This window comes from Prionailurus bengalensis, chromosome C1 (genome assembly GCF_016509475.1).
Source record: "Prionailurus bengalensis isolate Pbe53 chromosome C1, Fcat_Pben_1.1_paternal_pri, whole genome shotgun sequence".
NCBI lineage: Eukaryota > Metazoa > Chordata > Mammalia > Carnivora > Felidae > Prionailurus > Prionailurus bengalensis.
Genome location: NC_057345.1, coordinates 40,913,795 through 40,924,456, shown reverse-complemented (window position 1 = coordinate 40,924,456; position 10,662 = coordinate 40,913,795). Strand labels below are relative to the sequence as shown.

The 10,662-nt window shown below is 39.7% G+C and overlaps 1 protein-coding gene across 2 annotated transcripts; it reads right to left on the bottom strand.

Annotated features, from left to right (window-relative positions):
• Positions 1 to 943: 943 nt before the first annotated feature.
• Positions 944 to 5,855, bottom strand: CDKN2C (cyclin dependent kinase inhibitor 2C). 2 transcript variants are annotated; one of them, XM_043578732.1, is made up of 3 exons: positions 5,743 to 5,855; positions 5,146 to 5,285; positions 944 to 1,695 (listed from the first exon to the last, which is right to left on the bottom strand). In XM_043578732.1, exons 2-3 carry the CDS (start codon positions 5,272 to 5,274, stop codon positions 1,318 to 1,320), a joined length of 507 nt encoding a protein of 168 aa, XP_043434667.1. In that variant the 5' UTR covers positions 5,275 to 5,285; positions 5,743 to 5,855; the 3' UTR covers positions 944 to 1,317. The 2 variants fall into 2 exon arrangements, with proteins under 2 accessions (XP_043434667.1, XP_043434668.1); XM_043578733.1 differs by having other exon boundaries at positions 5,739 to 5,851.
• Between the last annotated feature and the right edge of the window lie 4,807 nt (positions 5,856 to 10,662).

The following is a 10,662-nucleotide window of genomic DNA, read 5'->3' as shown; positions in this document are numbered from 1 at the left end:
GGAGATGATGAATAATGTATTTATAAATTTATAAATGGTAACTGCATTGAAATCCTTTGGCGAAATCTTTAATTAAAATTAGAGTAAGTAGTAGATACTGAACAATTATCTTTGAAATTTTATATTTCTATTTCATTCAAAATTTTTAATTTTTAGCTAAATGTATTCTTAAAAAGATTTTATGAGCCTTTACTAAAAAATTTTCTGGGAATCAAGTACCATATATAGAAGTGGCCTATTTACTTATTGTAAAAGTTTCTATGTTTATTATACTGCAGTTAAGACCCTTACATGTATACATAATTAGTTATGACCCTTACATAATTTATATATTTTTTTTGTTGTATTTTTTATCCCCTAAAAATTTGTATTTGCATTATATTTTAGGACTTCACATTTTGTAATTTTACATTTCTGACATTCAGGGAGAAAAAGCTTGACAGTATACTTATAGTATAAATTTTGAGAAATATATTATTTAGCCAATTGTTTGACTTCGTGATTTAAAAAAATCAAACTAGTGGAAAGCACTTTCAGGGTGGCATTTTCTTTTAAAAAAGACTTTTAAAGTTAACATATATTTGTTTTTAGATCGCTACCTCTGAAACCTGTTTTTCAACTATTTAACTTGACTTTGAGAAAAGAGGAAGACTGAACATTAGGATAAATTCATAATGAAATAACTTCAGGTATGGTCTTCAAAAAATGTTGTCCTTATTTTGTTGTATAGCAGAAATACTAGTCACCAAGTAAAATCTTTGGAGGGGAGGCATGAAGAAAGAAAGAAAAGAATAACTGAATCATCAATGGAATACGTCTAGTTTTTCAATTGGTCTATTTTCTCCAATGTCAAGATTTAATGCATCGTGATCTTTCAGTACACTTCTCCTTAGCGAGTGGCAAACTGTGTGGGAGTAATAGAGGAAATAACAGAAAAACATTGTCCTGTTTTGAAAAAGTGTTTAATTAGGCAAAAGAAGAGTCAGGACAAACCATTTTAAAAACAAAGTCTCTTAAGTTGGGTTTTGAGACTGGCAAAGGGAGAAGCAAGGAAAAAGTCAAGGAAAGATAACATACTCAGGAGAAAACCAAAGCTATTTGCAATTACATGTTAGAACTCAGGATTTTGCAGGTGAAAAAGATGTTGCTTAAATATATTCATAAACCTGTAATAAGATTTCCACTTAGCAGTTTGAGAAGATTTAACTAGTTGCTTAAAGTATGACAAAACTGAATTTTAACAAGTGATAGTAAAATAGGACAGCCAACCAGTTAACTGACAAAATAGAAGGCACTGTGGGAGAGCCCTCCCCATATTCATTGCAAATTCGAAGCTCCCTCTGCCTGGTTTCCCTCCATCAGGCTAACGACCTCGTTCCTCCGGTAGAGCCTGGCCAAGTCACAGGCGGTGTCCCCCTTATGGTTCCGATGCCCCACTTTGGTGGCCGTGTGCTTCACAAGGAACTCCACCACAGGGAGGTGGCCTTCTTTGGCAGCCAAGTGCAAGGGCAGGTTCCCTTCATTATCCTCGATGTTAACATCAGCTTGAAACTCCAGCAAAGTCTGTAAAGTGTCCAGGAAACCTGCTCTGGCTGCATCGTGAATGACAGCGAAACCAGTTCGGTCTTTCAAATCGGGATTAGCACCTCTAAGTAGTAGTCTCCTGGCAATCTCGGGATTTCCAAGTTTCATAACCTAGGAGAGAAGAGAAAATGGGAGAATCCTTCAAGGGCTCCTACAGGAATATTTTAAAATAGCCATCTCTCTTTCTATTTATGTAAGCATTTATTTTAGGTGAAAGAGTGCTTGGGGAAGACCCACATGATGGGGTTTGAAGGGCTCAATTGCAGGAAAGAAGGTACTAGTAGGTAAAAGTAAAAGAGGGCTTCTAAAAATTGAGCTTCTATGATGTAATATCTTAAACAGGTCCAAAAATAGGATAAATTGATCAATAAAATAGAACCAGACCATCTTGTGTAAAATTCACCCACAACTCCGTTTTCTATCTCCCATAAAGAACTGTGTAATTCCATGAATTTATGAAAAGAAAAGAAATGGAATTTGGGAGTCTTCTGTTTGCTTGCTTATGCTCATAAAATACAAAACCTGGGGTATTAGTTATAAAAAATCAAATGTAGGTAAAATTTATTTTCTAAATAGCTACCCAAAAGAAATGAGAGTGAGATTCTTAAAATCCCCACAGAAGTGTTTCTACACACTAGACTCTATAACCCAGTATAAAAATGATCTATTAAAATACCAGATCTGATATTTTCTTAAATTATTAATTTTCACAAGTTCTCTCCAAATAGATATAGCTCAAATTTCCAAGTTTTTTAAAAAATTTTTTTTCTTTGCAAGTTATTTCATATTGGCTAGTAGGTGTATTCAGTGCTTAGAATCCTTCACTCAAAATTTTCAAATGTTCCTGATTATTAAGGTGTTAAATAAGCAACGGTTTTCTACATTGCTTGTGATGCTGATTTATCTAAAACTAAGTTCATGATACACCATGCATTAGATAGGAGATGACTATATGGCAACTGTTCTTAAAAAGAATAAAACAGTCATCCTACTATATTACTTACTTTTTCTTAAAGTTCTGAGTAGCGATTTTCAAGTGAGCAAGAAAGGAGAAAATAAGATATTTAATGTGTATTTTGGGACAGACAATTTTGTCTTGGGTTTGGGTGCATTTAATAATCAACTGGTGATGCCATCTTATTTCCTTTTGCAGTGATTATCAGATATTTAGGAGTAGCTATTTGTAAACTCCCAACATTTTAAAAGTCAGAATGTGGTATTAAAATTTGCTATCAACATACAAATAATTCACATGATAAAGACTTATCTACTGTTGTTTGAATACATTTCACCCTAATAGGGATCTCTGTTAGGCTCTCATAATTATAAAATGTCTTGTAGAGCTGCATGCAATTATACAACACATATAATTTAGTTGTGAAAAAAAGTGTAGTCTCATTAACATGCCAGAAAATAGTTCAGCATTTTAACTGGTTTCATTTATATTTAGGTATATTCATAATAATCTAATTTATAATAAATAGATTACATAGTAGACACTGAAATGTTTGTGAAATTAAATACAATACACTGGGAGATACATACAAAGATGATCCACCTCTTTAAATTGTGTGTTTGAAAAATAATTACAAATTAAGTAATAAAATATATTTAGAATGAATAATATTTTATAAATGCAAGCTATATAGATGGCCAAGATATTAAACTTCCCTGTTGATAAAACCCTGCTGACTTAGCCCTTCCTTTGGGGTAATGGTAAAAATTATACATAATTTTTTTTTGAGAATTAAAAAAATATATACTTTTGGTTAAATATTAGCACAATCTAATTTTTGCCACAACTACCTCTAAAGATTTAGTCACATTTAAGGACCTGCACTGGGAAGAATAAGGGCAGATACCTTGGATCTTTGTAAAGCAAATGTGCGATTAAGGCCTTTGATATTACCCTGATTGAAAAGCTTACACCCTTGGGGGTGGGGGGGAAGCTTTTGCCATGGAGTTAAGTGAACATAACTGTAGAAGAAAATTTGCCATCTTTTACAGAAAATAATAGTAACATTGGAAATTGTTTTGAAAGAAAGTTCTTTCTTGAGTTATGACACAACTTCAGAGTCAGGATTATACATACTGAAAATAAACCTTGAGACTCCAGTTTGTGTGTGTTTCATTATATGTACTAGGATTAAGCCACAATAAGTGGGTGTTAGTATCTTGATAAGTGTACTTAATATAAACAAGATTGCAAAGTTGTATTAAAAATGTCAAAACTTTTTTTTGTCAGTATTAGTCTCTCAGCCTTCCTGTTCGTCAAAAGTCCTGTAAGATCTTGTTCTGAACATGGGTTAAGTTGCTCATTCCTTGTGAGATTTATAAAATCTTGGATTTTTCAATAGGAAACTTTTCAATATATTAAATTCGTAGCATTGCTGTCATCATCAAACCTATTAAAAACTACTAGGTGGACAAAGAAAAAAATCCTTATCTCACAGAATCTACCTGAAATAACAAGATAAATAATTTAGTATCTATGCATAAGCCTCTTTAATACTGACATTTTTGCAAGGTCAGTATATTCTGATTTAAAATGTACAGACTGAACTTCGTCTGTCAATAGTGTATCTCCTGCCACTTAAATTTCTAATTCTTGTAACTAAAACAAAGCACTCTAAAACCTTCTCCCCAAAGGATTTTCAAAAACAGCTTCAAATGTTGCATTTCCAAACAAGCATAGTTCAGAAGAGTACCATCAGGAGTCTGATAAAGCAACTATTTAAGACTACTCTGCCATTTTTCTGTTTCTAACCATTCCAACTAAGTTACATGATAACTAACGTCCATAGGAGGAAAAAATTATCAGGTACAATACTTGGTAGCTGGACATATTTCATTTCTTGCTTGTAATCTAATTAACTGAAAATTAGAACATACCACCGCATGACCGCAGAGACAAAAATACTACAAACTGAGCTCTGATTAGAAAATTCAACTTTTTATTCCTCCTTAATCCTGAATGGGTGGATGGTATTACATTAACTATGAAATGTACATCCTGTCCCCGTGTCCAGGCCACCTAGTCCAAACGAGGAAAGGTCGTTTGTCAAAACTTGAAGCATTTGAAGGAAAAACACCCTCACCAGTAGTCAAGAAAATTAACGTTAAAGTCAATTATTGGAGCAAAGTACGGAAACCACTAATAGCAGTGTATTTACTTCAAATAATAATCATAATAGTGTGTTTACAGAGCTGTCTTACACACACACACACACACACACACACACACACACGCACACACACACACACACACCTCGGCGCTTCTGGGACTCCTTTTAAATCCTTACCGTCACAAAAACATTCCAAAAATTAAGACCAAACCTAGAACCCACTTGATATCGAGGATGTTATTGAATTTGACGAGTTCGTTCAAAGTACGTCATTTTGGAGAGTTGGATCCACTTAAAGATATAAAATATGGCAACCAACTAGGCTTAAAAACAGTGAAATTTTGTACCCCCGAAAGCTTTAAAGCCGTTATTCCAGAAACCCGGGTCACGTAGGCAACATTGTTGACCTGTTTTCCCCACCTCTCTTGATACCAACCTGCAGCGCAGTCCTTCCAAATCCATTTTGTGCATTGACGTTTACATTATTTTGCAACAAACTAGTAAGTTGCTCTAGGTCCCCCCTGGCAGCTGCGGACGCCAACTCGTTCCCCCAAGGCTCGGCCATTCTTTAGGGTCCTGACGATCGGGAAAAGATGAATTAGTTGTTTTTCTTTTTTCCCCTTTCCTTTGCTCCTAACCAGGCTGCATGATGGCATCGGAGACTGACAGAAGGACTGGGATGGTTAATCTGGAGTAGAGCTTGGTAGTAAATACTAGTAAGATCTGCCTGCCAAAAGCCCGCCCCTCGATTCACACGTGATTATTCAGCAAAACTGAGCCATTGGAGAGGGGCTCCGCTCCTTGCTTTTTAGCTTAACCCCTGTGAAGAATTCTGGTGACTCAACAGAAAGACACACAGACACACATATATTCCTGGCAAATTACTCTGGACGTAAAATGTAAGCAGATCTGTCACGTACCTACACTACAGATCTCTGGGAGAAATGTGTGCGGAGACTTAAGGGACTAGATCAGGGCAAAAAACACCGCGGAAGAAAAGACATTTCGGGGTAAAGAAAAGGCACTAACCCACCCTTGTTCACGGTGGTGACTTGAGCCGCGCGAGCCAGAACCGCTGGGGCAAGTCCTCGGAGGGGCTCGGTCTCCATCCGTCTCACGCAAGGGGTAGTCCTGAGTCCTCCTCTGCAGGGAGAGCGCCGCGGCGGCTGGATGCTGACGTGCTCCGGAGGGTTAAAGACGATCGCCAAAGGCAAACGGGAGTAGCAGTTCCGTGGCCCTCAAGTTACAGGTCGTAATGACTCGTCAGTGGCCTCGGCTTCTCAGGAGGATTCCTTATTCGCGTTCGCGCCGAACTGCAAGTTAACGCCGTGTGGGAATGCTTCGTAGCCCGCCCGCCGAGCTGCCGCAGCCCCGCGGAGCCTCAGAGGCCGTGGGAGCCAGGCTCGGAGCGCGTCTCCGGAGGCGGCCGGGCGCGCGGCGGGCCCCGGGCAAGTCGGTCATGCCGGCCCCACCAGGTCCCGGGACTCCCAGCAGCGTGAGGAAGGGAGCTAGCGTTGCGGGAAGCTTCTATGGGGCTCGGGCTGCTAGGGCAGCGCGCTGCAGCATCGCGACTGCACAGGGCAGCCCACCGGTAACTTCCCGCCTACGACCGAACCAGTTCAGACTTCTCACTGTAGAGGCTCATTGAGCTGCCGCCGTCGTCTTTTTCTTCCTTTCCCAGTTTTCTGGGGGGGGGGGGGGGTGTCTCCGGAGATTGGGAGCGTCCAGAGAAGCGCAGGCCAAGGTCTGAGTATGGGGAGTCGCCACAATGCTAGAGGACAGCCAGTCTTGCCGCCGTGTCGGCGAGAGCCCAGCGGCTCCGACACCCGGTGCCACTTCGCCAACCTCTCGCGGTCCCCTGGCCTGTGCCCCCAGTCCGTGCCGCCGACAGGGCAGCAGCCGCCAGCTAGCTGTGCCCTGGAGCCGAGCCGGGGAGCTCTGCTTCCTCCTGAGCCGCAGCGCTCCCAGTGACAGTTTCTTTTGTAGCTGGTCCCCCCCAAATCGCTGGTCCCTGCTCTCTTCACCCTAGAGACACTTGAGCGTTGTCCCCCTTTCAGCTCTTTTCCTTCCCTCCCTCCCTGGCTTCTTTTTTCGCTCAAACAATTGCTGCTTCTGTTGCCGCTGCAGAGACGGTGCCGGTTTCTTCTCTCTTTTTTCCGATCTCATCAGCTTTTTTTGAAAAGAAAAAAATTGAGCGCTTTTTGAGTTGAAAAACCCGCCCCCATTTTAACGGCAGAGTTTTAAGGAGGCTCCGCGGAGTTGCCGCGCCGCGGGAGCGGGAAGGCCGGGCACCGCCCACTCCCCGCCCACTGCCCAGGAGGCGCTAGCGCTAGCAGCTCGCCTGGCTCCGCCCCCAACCCGCGCCCTTCCTCCAGCCTCCTTGCTCCCCACCTCCCTCCCAGCGTCTTCTGCGCTGGTTCCCACCCACCAGCCCCGCGGCCAGTCCCCAGCTGGAAAGGAGTTCTGCTTGGTGTAGTCGGGTTTGGCCTCCTCCCGCTGGCGGGCGGGATGGAGTCTGCGACACTAAACCTCGGACTCCCGGGGCCTGGCGGGGGCGGGTGAGCGGGGAGAGGCTTGTTAATTAAGACGGCTGCAGAGAGCCGCAGGGCCTTAGAGGCTCGGCGGGCTGGCTGCTGGAAGGCGGAGAGCGAGCTGGCGCGAACCAAGTCTTTCCCGGCCCTGGCGGGGCAGGCCGGCTCGCCTTCGTGCTCCCCGGCTAGGCTCTCGAAGTTCGGGCGGCCAGGCCCAGGGCTGCCGCCGCCTCCTCTGGGGCGCGCACGGTGTAAACTCCGCAGCCTTCTCAGTACCGGGCCTTGGTCTCGCACCTGCCAGACCAACTCCCGTGGTCCTGGTGGGCAGAGGTGACCGTGGAGGGGTGGAGGAAGAGACCCAGACTGACAGCGAGAACAGTGTTCAGAAAAACCAAAAGCCTTCACACACTGATTTTTACGAAAACTGAAGACATGGTGTAAGGAGGAAATCATGACGAACTCGGAGGACTTAATGTTCCAAGGGAAGAGAACCAATGAAATATTCCATTTCTTCGGGGAAAGGGAGAAAAACAATTAACTTTAAAGGCAAATTTACACTAATTCTTGGGAAGGGTTTTCTATCAAGGCCATTTCTTTATTGCCTAGGTTCTCTTTTACTACTTAGATGGGGGCTTGGGGTTTTTTGGGGGGGGGTGGTTAGGGTGTCTGAATGTAAAGGAGTAAATAGTCTCTTCCCCAATGGTTTATTTCAGTCATGTGAGACACCAGTTGTCTGTACTTTTAACTTCCTCTTTAAGCTATGTAAGATTAATTTACTACTGGTTTCTATATATATTTTTTGCCCTTAAAAACATGCAACACGGTTACATGGTGCACCCAGTGGTCAAAATGAAACCAAGCAAAAAATGACAAGTGGTCTAATTACAGCCGGCCTCTAGCAAGCATATCCTCAAGCAACATCTGTACCCAGTTCCTTGAAGAATAATGAGAGTATTAGTAACAAAACACACCAGAAACATCTGTGTGATCTCTAGCAAGAGACTGGCTAGGACGTAGATTAGCAGTCTTTTCTTTAACAGAATTGTTGAGAAAAAAAATAACTACAGCTCTTTTCTTAGACAACTAAACTTGAATTGTGAGTCAAGTATGTACTACAACACCAGAAATTAACTCCTCTCATTTCTTATGTACATTTAGATATTTCAAATTTATAGTTGCTTTTTAGTATTTATTTTGGTTTCTTGCTAAGAAAAGATATTGCAATGAGGAAGAATCTTAAAGTGCACTCATTATGTATAGATATATATGTGTTATTTCTGTGAAATACTTTTGGCTAAATAACAGTAAATAAAATTTATGATAATTTAAGATGCATACAGAGTTGGATTAAGATTTTTGGGGGTCGTAAGCACTGGAAAGATTTTGATGTCCCATCACCCCCCCCTTCATATGTAAATAAAAACAAAACCAAAAAATAAGAGTAAAGAAGTCCAATAAAATTCTGACTTTCCCATGATGACTATTTCAGTGCTTTTGCTGAAATACTAAATTCTCTAAGGAAGTCTTTGTTATTTTTTACTCTGGCTTTGCTGGTGTCCTAAAGCATATACTCAGTCTGCTTATTGTATAAACCACAACTGGCATCACAGAGGTTCCAGCCTTAGTTCAGAGAGCATAGGTAAGCACTACAAAGTAACTCCAATGAGAATCTAGTTTTTATTAAGTGCTAGTTCATTGAAGTATATAGAAAGGTGAGTATCTCTGCCTTTAATAATTTGACATTCTAACATGGTATATGAGAAAGATCCACAGTTAAGCATCTATTATATTGAAACCAGTGGTTTCGCTTTTAGCATAATAATGACATGTCTTTCAAATACTGGAAAAGAGGCTTTATAGTTGGATATTAAATACTAACAGTTATGGAAATCTTTTTCCCCAGCAGTTCATACTCATTTTAAAGAGCTTATAGAAATATAATTTATCAAATTATTTTGTTCTTTTCCTCATTGACTCAATTATGTGGTTTCTGAATGATTAGCTTATGGAAATGTGTATGTGGTATTTATAATTTCTTTACTAGTATCAAAGTCTTTGTTGTGTTCATAGACCCAAAAGAGGTGGAAAACAGACTGCTACCCTCAGGGATCTTTTTATCATTTCATAATTGGGACTTTGCCATTTTATTTCTGAGTTTCAGTAGGCTTTCTTATATGGGTACTCCAACCCACTTATGAAAGTCAATTTGTAAAGTAAGAAAATAAATGCCCAGTAAGCAACTCAAAAGCTTAAATATAATAGCAATAATTAATATATGTATCTTGTTTCATGGTTATGATATATGATGCACAGATTATTTAATCTTCACAACTCTTAATTAAATATGGTAATTATCCCCATTTTTTTCTGAGTTAAATATGGTAATTATCCCCATTTTGCAGGTGAAGGAATTGAGGCTTGTTAGAGTTTGTGACTTAAAGCCAGTAAGTAGTGGGATATAGGATTTGGACTCAGATCTTGAGCCCAAATCTTATGCCTTTCCTGTTAGTTAAGAGTCCAGGATCAGACACTAGCCTCCTAAAGAACATCAAATCATTAGATGAAATATATTTTTGATTACTCAACTGTGGATCTAACTCTGTAGTAATCTTCTTATGAATTACATTAGAAGTGAGTAGTATGGTTAAAAAGCTTGATTAACTTAGCCAAAGAGTTAAGGTTAACACCACCAGTAATAAGTTATGTTGATATCATGTGCCCTGATAATACTTGATGAGGGCATATCACTTCTGTGGTATTCTTCCTCCCAAATCCATAAACAGTATAATTCTGACAAAATTTTAGACAAACCCAATTTGTGGGATTCTAAAATTCCTGACCACTACTCTTCGAAAGTCAAGATTGAGAAACTATCAGATTGGAAGTAGCTAAAGAAACTTAGGAAATACATTTAATATGGAAATAAATGGCTATATATAATGTATTCTGGATTGGACCCTGAAACAGAAAAAGGACATTAATGTAAAAATCCAAAGAGCCTCTAGAATTTGATTAATAGTATTATACCAATGTTAATTTCTTAGTTTTGATAGCTGTACCATGATTATGTAAGGTGGTAACATTAGAGGAAGCTGGTAATAAGGTAAGGAAGGTAAATAAATATAAATCTAAAATTATTTCAAATGAAAATTCAGCAAAATAACTACAAATAACATTTATCACATATATTTGAAAGGAAGATAAAATAAAAATTCCTTTTAAAAAATTAATGGTAAGATCAAAGAACATGGAGATTCTAGAAAAAGATCTATATTTGAATTAGGCCGCTCCATGAGTTAATGCAGTGGATCAACTATGAGAATGGATAGATTAAAATTATTTTCCTTTGCTCATGCTTACATGCAATCAGTATATATTTTTATTCTCTCAGTTTGTGACAGTGAAATGAAATTGTTTCTAAG